Consider the following 12,967-nt stretch of genomic DNA (forward strand, 5'->3'; position numbering starts at 1 on the left):
GCCCCAGACCATTATTCCTCCTCCACCAAACTTTACAGTTGGCACTATGCATTGGGGCAGGTAGCATGGGCTCCATCAAACCCAGAGTTGTCTGTCAGACGGTGAAGTGTGATTCATCACTCCAGAGAACGCATTTCCACTGCTCCAGAGTCCAATGGCAGTGAGCTTTACGCCGACGCTTGGCATTGTGATCTTACATGGAACTCAAACCGGCTAAAATACATTTATTGTGTCCCCCTACACCAAACGCGATCACGACACACAGGTTAAAATATCAAAACAAACTCTGAACCAATGACATTAATTTGGGGACAGGTCGAAAAGCATTAAACATTTATGGCAATTTAGCTAGTTAGCTTGCACTTGCTAGCTAATTTGTCCTATTTAGCTAGCTTGCTGTTGCTGGCTAATTTGCCCTGGGATATAAACATTAGGTTGTTATTTTACCTGAAATGCACAAGGTCCTCTACTCCGACAATTAATCCACACATAAAACGGTCACCCGAATCGTTTCTAGTCATCTCTCCTCCTTCCAGGCTTTTTCTTCTTTGAACTTATATGGTGATTGGCATCTAAACTTTCATAGTATTACTACGACGACCAGCAAAACAGTTAGTCTTTCAATCACCCACGTGGGTATAACCAATGAGGAGATGGCACGTGGGTACCTGCTTCTATAAACCAATGAGGAGATGGGAGAGACTGGACTTGCAGCGCGATCTGCATCAGAAATAGAAAGGACTTCTATTTTAGCCGTTAGCAACGCAGACGCTCGTTGACGTGTGCGAGCAGTGTGGGTACAATAATTGAATAACATAGATTTCTAAATTTATTTTGCACCTCTCGCGCACGCAACGCGAGCGGTGTAGTCAGGGTATTAGGCTTGTGTGCGGCTGCTCGGCCATAGAAACCCATTTCATGAAGCTCCCGACGAACAGCTCTTGTGCTGCCGTTGCTTCCAGAGGCAGTTTGGAACTCGGTAGTGAGTGTTGCAACCGAGGACAGGATTTTTACACGCTTCGCACTTCAGCACTCGCCGGTTCCATTCTGTGAGCTTGTGTGACCTATCACTTTGCGGCTGAGCCGTTGTTGCTGCTAAACATTTCCACTTCACAATAACAGCACTTACAGTTGACCAGGGCAGCTCTAGCAGGACAGAAATTTGACAAACTGACTTGTTGGAAAGGTGGCATCCTATGACGGCGCCACATTGAAAGTCACTGAGCTCTTCAGTAAAGGCCATTCTACTGCCAATGTTTGTCTATGGCGATTGCATGGCGGTGTGCTCGATTTTATACATATGTCAGCAATGGGTGTGGCTGAAATAGCCGAATCCACTAATTTGTCCACATACTTTTTACATGTAGTGTAGCTGGGTGTGGGGGGTGGGTCTCACCTCGAGTGTTGTCGGTGGAGTAGGGGTTCCCGTACTGCAGCTCTGCAGGTCTCTGGGGTACCAGGGGGGGTGGGGAGGGGTCTTGGGGGTAGGGAAGTGGGTAGCGCAGCAACACAGGCTGTTTGACCTCTGACCCCTGACCATCAGCCTCCTGCTCCCTCTGTCGGCCCTGACACTGCTGCAGCTCCTGGCATGGGGAGAAGATGGCCAAGTGAAGACGACTTAAAACAAAATAAATTATTGGAAAAGAAATTAGCACCGAATAAAACAAAGAAAACCAGGTAATCAGACGGTGCTTGTCTTTTCAATCATTTATGGTTTGTTTGTTTGATTGGTGGATTAAATGTATTGGATAATTAAAAGCAGTATGCTGCTCCTGCCAGAGACAACATTGACATAAAAAATGATTGAGGATAAAAACACAAAGTCTGAAGGCTTATTTCTATTGAGGTCCAGCAACAAAACCAATGTCAAGGGGCGTGGTTTCATCTTGACATTACCCGACTTTAACAGTTAGAGGCCTTAACTGAAACAATAACAAAGGGTCACCTCAACTCTGTTTTGGTAAAAAGCTGAGGGATGGGCCTGGATAAATGGTACCACTCTCAAATTCATAGACAGAGCTATGGATGCAAGGACTGACCATCCATATCAAAATGATAGTCTTAACATTGTTTTCAGGCTATACATTGTTTGTTTACATTTACATATTCTTCAAGAATCAATGAGTATATATCATGAATTAAGTCCAGGATGGATGTAGCAACTAAGGACTAAGGATTCTAGCTTTAACCCATTACAGTCTTAGCCCTAAGCTTAATGGAATTGTTTTAAAGAAGGTCATGACTCATACCAAGGATAATTTTGCTATTTGATTTTGAATTTAAGCATCAAAAAAAGATATACAAATTTGGCCTTTGCTATTAGCCCATACAAACCCATTGAATAACAGATTCACTACATGGAACAACAGCTAGTCCCCCCACAAAAATCAAAAGGACGTTTATTCTGAAGTGTCTGTCCTATATCTGAGAGATATAAGAAAGATCAGGAAACATTAAATATTTTTACTGTATTTAACCCCTTATTTTTTGCACTAAACATTCTCCATATATACAGTTCCAGTCAACAGTTTGGACACACCTACTCATCCAAGGGTTTGGAATGAGTTGGACCGCAGAGTGAAGGAAAAGCAGCCAACAAGTGCTCATCATATGTGGGAACTCCTTCAAGACTGTTGGAAAAGCATTCCAGGTGAAGCTGGTTGAGAGTGCCAAGTGTGCAAAGCAGACATCAAGGCAAAGGGTGGCTACTTTGAAGAATCTCAAATATATTTTGATTAACAATTGTTTGGTTACATGATTCCATATGTGTTATTTCATAGTTTTGATGTCTTCACTATTATTCTACAATGTAGAAAATAGTACAAATTATGAAAAACCCTGGAATGAGTAGGTGTGTCCAAACCTGACTGGTACTGTACTTCCATTCATTTTTTCAACTGGTACTGGGGGACCTTCAGAGGAGTCTTGTGAGACCTGTGGGCCTCCTAGAGCAAAACATGTACGTGTTCGTGAGAGTCTCACCTTTCCACAGAGGGGTCATATTATTGTGTGGCCCAAACTGTTGGGACGCTACAGACAGAAGATGGCAGATCGTCTGTACCGACTTCAGACGAGTCCCAATACACTTGTGGGGGCCATAGAGCAAAACGAAGCATGCCATCGTGAGTCTCATCTTTCCATAGAGGGGTCATAATAGTTTGTGGCAAACCGTTCAGACAATTTTGTGAAAATACCTATTTTCTTTCTCCTCCCCCCTCTTTCTTCCTCCCCCTCTCTTGATAAACTAGATAGCCCTGCACTAATGAAGTTAACATTTAAACGAGGCTAACCACGGGGTGAAACAAACACAGAGGATGACATTTGCACCATTTAATGGTTAGTGTATCATGGCAGTACAGTATCATTAGTTGGAATCTAGAAATTGGGGGAGAGGGAGTAAGCTATATAAATAGTAGTAGGTTGGTAAATTCAGTGCTTTTGGTAGGCTTATTATGGGGCGGCAGGTAGCCTAGTGGTTAGAGCGTTGCGCAAGTAACCGAAAGGCTGCTGGATCGAATCCCTGAGCTGACAAGGTAAAAATCTGTCGTTCTGCCCCTTAAGGAGATGTGTATCTAAAGTTCCATGCATAACACTTGTATTTTCATCAACATTTATTATGAGTATTTCTGTAAATTGATGTGGCTCTCTGCAAAATCACCGGATGTTTTGGAAGCAAAACATTACTGAACGTAACGCGCCAATGTAAACTGAGATTTTTGGATATAAATATGAACTTTATCGAGCAAAACATACATGTATTGTGTAACATGAAGTCCTATGAGTGTCATCTGATGAAGATCATCAAAGGTTAGTGATTCATTTTATCTCTATTTATGCTTTTTGTGACTCCTCTCTTTGGCTGGAAAAATGGCTGTGTTTTTCTGTGGCTATGTACTGACCTAACATAATCGTTTGGTGTGCTTTCGTCGTAAAGCCTTTTTGAAAATCTGACACGTTGGCTGGATTCACAACAAGTGTAGCTTTAATTTGGTGTATTGCATGTGTGATTTCATGAAAGTTTAATTTTTATAGTAATTTATTTGAATTTGGCGCTCTGCATTTCCACGCTAGCGTCCCACATATCCCAGAGAGGTTAACAGGGCAGTTGTTCCCCGGTAGGCCGTCATTGTAAATAATAATTTGTTCTTCACTGACTTGCCAAGTTAAATAAAGGTTAAATGTAAAAAAATATATATTATATAAATATAATATAAACTCTTGCAGGCTTCTGTAGTAGCTCTATGAAAGCACTTAATAAAAACTGTTCTAACTGGTGAATGTTCATAGTACCTCCTTGAGTTGGTTCTTCTCTCTGAGGGCCTGAGCCAGACTCTCCTTCAGCTCTGTCACCTCCATGGCCCTCTCTACCATCTGGATCTACACAGAAACATTAGACAAAACACTAGACAAAACATTGTACACATTGGCCACAAGGGAAAGAGAACTTACAGATGTAGCCTTTAATAAGTCATCATGTATATACCATCCCAGACATAACCTACTCTAGTGCACTGGGGTGAATGTAAATCAAACACGTGTAGATATATATCTCTCAGAAATTACTCTCCTTGACTTTGTTTTACATTTTGTTGTGTTATTAAAATGGGATTAAAATGGATTTGTCATTTTTTTTGTCAATAAGCTACACAAAATACTCTGTAATGTCAAAGTAGAAGAAAAAGTCTAACATTTTGTAAAAATGTATGGAAAATAAAACACTAATATATCTTCATTAAGTATTCAACCCCCTGAGTCAATACATGTTAGAATCACCTTTGGCAGTTATTAAAGCTGTGAGTCTTTCTGGGTAAGTCTCTAAGAGCTTTAAACACCTGGATTGTACAATATTTGTACATTATTCTTTTTTTAAACCTTCAAGCTCTGTCAAGTTGGTTGTTGATCATTTCTAAACGGCCATTTTCAAGTCTTGCCACAGATGTTCAAGACAATTTAAGTCAAAGCTGTAACTAGGCCACTCAGGAACATACAATGTCATCTTGGTAAGCAACTCCAGTGTATATTTAGCCTTGTGTTTTAGGTTATTGTACTGCTGAAAGGTGAATTTGTCTCCCAGTGTCTTGTCTTCTAGGATTTTGCTTTAATGCCTTATTGCAAACAGGATGCATGTTTTGGAACATTTCTATTCTGTACTGGCTTCCTGTTTTTCATCTGTCTTATAGGTTAGCCATTAACTCTAACTGTTTTAAAGTCACCATTGGCCTCATTGTGAAATCCCTGAGCGGTTTCCTTCCTCTCCGTCAACTGTTAAGAAGGACACCCGTATCTTTCTAGTGACTGGGTGTATTGATACACCATCCAAAGTGTAATTAATAACACTTTAGGTGCCCTTCTTTGCAAGGCATCGGAAAACCTCCCTGGTCGTTCTGGTTGAATCTGTGTTTGAAATTCACTGCTCGACCGAGGGACCTTATAGATAATTGTATGTGTAGGGTACAGAGATGAGGTAGTCCATGCAACTTACTATGTGACTTGTTAAGCACATTTTTACTCCTGAACTTATTTAGTCTTGCCATAACAAAGGGGTTGAATACTTATTGACTCAAGACATTTAAGCTTTCCATTTTTTATGAATTATGGGATATTGTGTGTAGGCCATTGACACAAAATCAAAATTTCATCCATTTTAAATTCCGTCTAACACAAATTTTTGGGGAGAAAGCCAAGGGGTGTGAATACTTTCTGAAGGCACTGTGTGCACATTGTTAAGTTACAGCCTTATACTACCTCAATCTCCACACAATAGCCCATAATGACAAAGCAAAAACAGGTTTTTAGAAATGTTTTGTATTCAGACCCTTTGCTCTGAGACCCAAAATTGAGCTCAGGTGCATCCCGAGTGGCGCAGCGGTCTAAGGCACTGCATCTTAGTGCAAGAGGCACTGCATCTCACTACAGTACCTGGTTCGAATCAAGGCTGTATCACATCTGGCCATGATTGGGAGTCCCATAGGGCGGCGAACAATTGGTCCAGCATCGTCCAGGTTTGGCCGGTGTGGGCCGTCATTGTAAATAAGAATTTGTTTTTAACTGACTTGATTAGTTAAACAAAAGATAAATACATTTTATTTTAAATCCTGTTTCCATTGAGCATCCTTCAGATGTTTCTACAACTTGATTGTAGTCCACCTGTGGTAAATTCAATTATTTGGACATGATTTGGAAAGGCACACACCTGTCTATGTTAGGTCCAACAGTTGACAGTGCATTTCAGATCAAAAACTAAGCCATGAGGTCGAAGGAATTGTCCATAGAGCTCCGAGACAGGATTGTGTTGAGCCACAGATCTGGGGAAGGGTACCAAAACATTTCAGCAGCATTGAAGGTCCCCAAGAACACAGTGGCCTCCATCATTCTTAAATGGAAGAAGTTTGGAACCACCAAGACTCTTCCTAGAGCTGGCCGAACTGAGCAATCGGGGGAGAAGGGCCTTGGTCAGGGAGGTGACCAAGAACCCGATGGTAACTCTGACAGAGCTCCAGAGTTCCTAAGTAAAGATGGGAGAACCTTGCAGAAGGACAACCATCTCTGCAGAACTCCACCAATCAGGCCTTAATGGTAGAGTGGCCAGACTGAAGCCACTCCTCAGTAAAAGGTACATGACAGCCCGCCTGGAGTTTACCTAAAGACTCTCAGACCATGAGAAACAAGATTCTCTGGTCTGATGAAACCAAGATTGAATTGGAATGCCAAGCATCACGTCTGGAAGAACCCTGGCACCATCCCTACAGTGAAGCATGGTGGTGGCAGCATCATGCTGTGGGGATGCTTTTCAGCGGAAGGTACTGGGAGACTAGTCAGGATCAAGGGAAAGACCTCAGACTGGGGTGAAGGTTCACCTTTCAACAGGACAACGACCCTAACCACACAGCCAAGACAATGCAGGAGTGGCTTCGGGACAAGTCTTTGAATGTCCTTGAGGGGCCCAGTCAGAGCCCGGACTTGAACCCGATCAAACATCTCTGGAGAAACCTGAAAATAGTTGTACAGCAACTCCCCATCCAACCTGACAGAGCTTGAGAGGATCTGCACAGAAGAATGGGAGAAACTCCCCAAAAACATGTGTGCCAAGCTTGTAGCGTCATACCCAAGAAGACGCAATGTAATCGCTGCAAAAGGTGCTTCAACAAAGTGCTGAGTAAAGGGTCTGAATACTTACAGTATGTAAATGTTATATTTCAGTAAAAACATTTTCTTTACATTTTCAAGACTTAAAAAAAAATCTGTTTTTGCTTTGTCATTATGGGGTATTGTGTGTAGATTAATGAGGACACCTCTTCACATGACTGGATTCTGCTATTTCAGCAACACCCGTGGTGACAGGTGTATATAATCGAGCACACAGCCATGCGATCTCCATAGACAAACATTAGCAGTAGAATGGCCTTACTGAAGAGCTCAGTGACTTTCAACGTGGCTCCGTCATCAGATGCCACCTTTCCAACAGGTCAGTTTGTCAAATTTCTGCCCTGCTAGAGTTTCCCTGGTCAACTGTAAGTGCTGTTATAGTGAAGTGGAAAGTCTAGGAGCAACAAAACGGCTCAGCCGCAAAGTGGTAGGCCACACAAGCTCACAGAACAGGACCGCCGAGTCCTGAAGCACATAAAAATCGCCTGTCCTCGGTTGTAACACTCACTATAGAGTTCCAAACTGCCTCTAGAAGCAACGTCAGCACAAGAACTGTTAGTTGGGAGCTTCATGAAATGAGTTTCCATGGCTGAGCTGCCGCACACAAGCCTAAGTTCACCATGCTCAATACCAAGCTTCGGCTGGAGAGGTGTAAAGCTCGCCACCATTGGACTCTGGAGCAGTGGAAATGCGTTCTATGGAGTGATGAATCACGCGTCGCCATCACTCCAGAGACTGGGGCAGCTCTAGCAATTCTATGCTTTCAAATTTGTGGCAACTGTTTGGGGAAGGCCCTTTCCTGTTTCAGCATGACAATGCCCTGTGCACAAAGCGAGGTCCATACAGAAATGGTTTGTCGAGATCGGTGTGGAAGAACTTGACTGGCGTGCACAGAGCCCAGACCAAAACATCATCGAACACCTTTGGGATGAATTGGAATGTTGACTGCGAGCCGGGCCTCACTAATGCTCTTGTGGCTGAATGGAAGCAAGTCCCTGCAGCAATGTTCCAACATCTAGTGGAAAGCCTTCCCAGAAGAGTGTAGGCTGTTATAGCAAATCCATATTAATGCCCATGATTTTGGAATGACATTTTTGACGAGCAGGTCTCCCTCTCAATTCTCTCCCTTGCTCTATGCCTCGTTTTTATTATCTCCTTCCTTCCCCTCGTTTTCCTTCTATCCTCCCTTCACCTCTGATGCATCTCCTCTACTCCTCTTCACTGTGTGTGTGTCTCTCTCTCCGGACCATTAGGGCTAGGGTTACTAACTGTGTCTGTGTATTTACCTCTCTCCGGACCATTAGGGCTAGGGTTACTAACTGTGTCTGTGTATTTACCTCTCTCTGGACCATTAGTGCTAGGGTTACTAACTGTGTATTTACCTCTCTCCAGACCATTAGTGCTAGGGTTACTAACTGTGTATTTACCTCTCTCCGGACCATTAGGGCTAGGGTTACTAACTGTGTCTGTGTATTTACCTCTCTCCGGACCATTAGGGCTAGGGTTACTAACTGTGTCTGTGTATTTACCTCTCTCCGGACCATTAGAGCTAGGGTTACTAACTGTGTCTGTGTCTTTACCTCTCTCCGGACCATTAGAGCTAGGGTTACTAACTGTGTCTGTGTATTTACCTCTCTCCGGACCATTAGGGTTAGGGTTACTAACTGTGTCTGTGTATTTACCTCTCTCCAGACCATTAGGGCTAGGGTTACCAACTGTGTATTTACCTCTCTCCGGACCATTAGAGCTAGGGTTACTAACTGTGTCTGTGTATTTACCTCTCTCCAGACCATTAGGGCTAGGGTTACTAACTGTGTCTGTGTATTTACCTCTCTCCGGACCATTAGGGCTAGGGTTACTAACTGTGTCTGTGTATTTACCTCTCTCCGGACCATTAGAGCTAGGGTTACTAACTGTGTCTGTGTCTTTACCTCTCTCCGGACCATTAGAGCTAGGGTTACTAACTGTGTCTGTGTATTTACCTCTCTCTGGACCATTAGTGCTAGGGTTACTAACTGTGTCTGTGTATTTACCTCTCTCCGGACCATTAGGGCTAGGGTTACTAACTGTGTCTGTGTATTTACCTCTCTCTGGACCATTAGGGCTAGGGTTACTAACTGTGTCTGTGTATTTACCTCTCTCCGGACCATTAGGGCTAGGGTTACTAACTGTGTCTGTGTATTTACCTCTCTCCAGACCATTAGGGCTAGGGTTACCAACTGTGTATTTACCTCTCTCCGGACCATTAGAGCTAGGGTTACTAACTGTGTCTGTGTATTTACCTCTCTCCAGACCATTAGGGCTAGGGTTACTAACTGTGTCTGTGTATTTACCTCTCTCTGGACCATTAGGGCTAGGGTTACTAACTGTGTCTGTGTATTTACCTCTCTCTGGACCATTAGTGCTAGGGTTACTAACTGTGTATTTATCTCTCTCCGGACCATTAGGGCTAGGGTTACTAACTGTGTCTGTGTATTTCTCTCTCTGGACCATTAGTGCTAGGGTTACTAACTGTGTATTTACCTCTCTCTGGACCATTAGTGCTAGGGTTACTAACTGTGTATTTACCTCTCTCTGGACCATTAGTGCTAGGGTTACTAACTGTGTATTTACCTCTCTCCGGACCATTAGGGCTAGGGTTACTAACTGTGTCTGTGTATTTACCTCTCTCTGGACCATTAGAGCTAGGGTTACTAACTGTGTCTGTGTATTTACCTCTCTCTGGACCATTAGTGCTAGGGTTACTAACTGTGTATTTACCTCTCTCCGGACCATTAGTGCTAGGGTTACTAACTGTGTCTGTGTATTTACCTCTCTCCAGACCATTAGGGCTAGGGTTACTAACTGTGTCTGTGTATTTACCTCTATCTGGAGACTATCAAAGGAAAGAGCCTACTATTTACTGCACAGATGAGCATACACTCACTCACAGAACTCAAACACACACACACGCCTAACTGACTCTGAGAGAAGTACACACTTACTCATGAGAAACACACACTTGTTTGCGCACAGACACACACACACAGACACAGACACACACTGAGCCAGTCCAGAGGAACATGGGGACCAGAGGAGGAACAATATAGACTGAGCTGACCTCACAGGGCTGACATAGACACAACCTTATCAGCCTGGCAGAGAGACTGTTGTGTTTGTGTGTGTGTACAACTATTGTTCTTAAATGTGAGCATGACCGTGTGTGTGAGAATAGTGTGTGTGTATGCATTGATGACTTACCCTGAATCGCTCCTCCTCATTGGCCAGTCTCTGCTTAAGCGTCTCGTTGATAGCACACTGCTCCGCCCACTTCTCCTCCATCCTCGCCAGCTCCAACTCCACCGAACGAGTCTGTTCTTTCTCTACCTCCTCCACACTCTTCCCCTCATCCTCCACACTCCTCTCATCCACCTCTTCAGCACTCTTCCTCTCATTCTCCACCTCCACCCAACTCTCCATCTTCATGCTCATGCTCTCCTCTCCTCCACTCCTGTCCTCCTTCCTCTCCTCTCCTCCACTCCTGTCCTCCTTCCTCTCCTCTTCCACACTCCCATCTTCTTTCCCTTCCTCCTCTCCACTCACTTCTCTTTCCATCTCTTCCCCATTCCGCCCCTTCCACTCTTTCTCCCCAGCTCTCATGGTCTCCATGCCGGAGAATGTGTTGGTGTGTGCGTTGGTGTGTGCGTCGGTCTGTGCGTAAGTGTGTGTGTGTTCCCTGTTTTTGTCACTCCGGTTAGGGACTACCGGCCTCTCACTGTCTCCTCTCAGCACAGTTGCAGACAGATTGCCTGTAAACATATACACGTTAGAGCATTTAGTATTAAAGAGAGTGAGTGAGTGAGTGAGTGAGTGAGTGAGTGAGTGAGTGAGTGAGTGAGTGAGTGAGTGAGTGAGTGAGTGAGTGAGTGAGTGAGTGAGTGAGTGTGTGAGTGTGTGTGAGTGAGTGTATACCTGCTGTAGGTGACTCTGGACTGGGTGTCAGTGGCTCCTGTGTCTTCTCAGTGGCAGCGTTTCTCTTTGACTCCTACAAACATGAGAAAACAAGTTGAATCAATCTGTGGACATCAGACTCAACTAGGCTGCACCCTATTCCTCACCATTTGGTCAGCTGCATGATTAACTTCTGTGTTCATACGTGTTCAAAATTGAGAGTTCCGGCAAAACCGTAGTCTCCACCAAAAAGGCCCATCTGGACTACCGCGACTCTCTGTGTTCAACCTTCCCATGTCACCCCGCTCCTCCTCACACTCCACTGGCTTCCGGTTGAAGCTCGCATCCACTACAAGACCATGGTGTTCACCTACAGAGCAGCAAGAGGAACTGCCCCTCCCTACCTTCAGGCTCTGCTCAAACCCTACACCCCAACCCGAGCACTCCATTCTGTCACCTCTGGTCTCTTGGTCTCCGCCCAGTCCAAGCTCTTCTATGTCCTGGCACCCCAATGGTGGAATCAGCTTCCCCCTGAAGCTAGGACAGCAGATCCCTGCCCATCTTCTGAAAACATCTGAAACCCTCCCACTTCAAAGAGTACATTAAATAATCCCACAGCACCACCTCCTCCCCACCTCGAGAAAATAAAAGCCTTTTGTGAACGAACACTCCCACTTGACTTTATCCCCTTACTAGCTTTGACTTTATTGTGGGAAAATGTACGTACTATGACTGTGATATGTGGTTGTCCCATCTAGTTATCTGAATATAAATGCACTAACTGTAAGTCGCTCTGGATAAGAGCATCTGCTAAATTACTCAAATGTTTTTTTTTTAATCAAATGTACCACAAGATGGCGCTGTGACGATGTGGTGTACTACAGTATTGCAGACAGACAGACAGACACTCACCCCCTGGGCCTCGCTGATCTTGGCCACCTGTCTGCGGAGCCGCTGACACTCCCTGTACTTCTCCTTGTAGTGCTCAGCGGCCATGTGGAGACGCAGCTTCAGCTCCTCCACTTCTCTCTGTAGCTCAGCCTCCGCCTCAGACACCACACACCCCCCCTCACTGGAGGTCCCCACACCCTGGGGGAAGGAGAGTTAGGGGGGAGGGTGGAGCAGACAGAGGGAGGTGGGGGAGGGAGAGTTAGGGGAGAGGGTGGAGCAGACAGAGGGAGATGGGGGAGGGAGTTAGGGGGGTAGAGGGGGAGGGTGGAGCAGACAGGAGGTGGGGGAGGGAGAGTAGACAGAGGGATGTGGGGGAGGGAGAGTTAGGGGGTAGAGAGGGAGGGTGGAGCAGACAGAGGGAGTGGGGGAGGGAGAGTTAGGGGGTAGAGGGGGAGGGTGGAGCAGACAGGAGGTGGGGGAGGGAGAGTTAGGGGGTAGAGGGGGAGGGTGGAGCAGACAGAGGGATGTGGGGGAGGGAGAGTTAGGGGGTAGAGAGGGAGGGTGGAGCAGACAGAGGGAGGTGGGGGAGGGAGAGTTAGGGGGTAGAGAGGGAGGGGATTGGGGGAGTAGTTCAGCACAAAGAGATAATTCAGTGTTGATATTCAGTTACTAAACTTGTCTCCAGCACATAGCAGTTCTAAATTAATCTTCTATTTCTATTTTACAAAACTGAGAAAGATAAATCCATGAGAGGAATCCTCCAAAGTTCAAGCCTGAAGCTACTTCCTGGTTCAACTGTATGAATGTGTCTGTGGATATCTATGGTCAGAAATGACCGAATACAAACAGTGTAGTTATTCCCTCCATAAGGCAATCAAACAACAAAGTGTCAGTATAGAGACAAAGTAGAGTCGCAATTCAACGGCTCAGACACGAGACGTATGTGGCAGGGTCTACAGACAATCACGGATTACAAAAAGAAAACCAGCCCCGTTGCGGA

General features: G+C 44.9%; 1 protein-coding gene across 1 annotated transcript in view; it reads right to left on the reverse strand.

Annotated features, from left to right (window-relative positions):
• Positions 1 to 12,967, reverse strand: part of LOC120027279 (tax1-binding protein 1 homolog A-like) — a 48,359-nt gene that overhangs the window by 4,094 nt on the left and 31,298 nt on the right. Inside the window, exons 10-15 of the mRNA XM_038972196.1 lie at positions 11,989 to 12,165; positions 11,365 to 11,387; positions 11,102 to 11,159; positions 10,387 to 10,623; positions 4,291 to 4,377; positions 1,397 to 1,583 (exon numbers count right to left, since the gene is read on the reverse strand). Coding sequence (XP_038828124.1) covers positions 1,397 to 1,583; positions 4,291 to 4,377; positions 10,387 to 10,623; positions 11,102 to 11,159; positions 11,365 to 11,387; positions 11,989 to 12,165 — 769 coding nt within the window. The remainder of the gene's footprint in view (positions 1 to 1,396; positions 1,584 to 4,290; positions 4,378 to 10,386; positions 10,624 to 11,101; positions 11,160 to 11,364; positions 11,388 to 11,988; positions 12,166 to 12,967) is intronic.

Source organism: Salvelinus namaycush, chromosome 32, assembly GCF_016432855.1.
Source record: "Salvelinus namaycush isolate Seneca chromosome 32, SaNama_1.0, whole genome shotgun sequence".
Taxonomy (NCBI): Eukaryota; Metazoa; Chordata; class Actinopteri; order Salmoniformes; family Salmonidae; genus Salvelinus; species Salvelinus namaycush.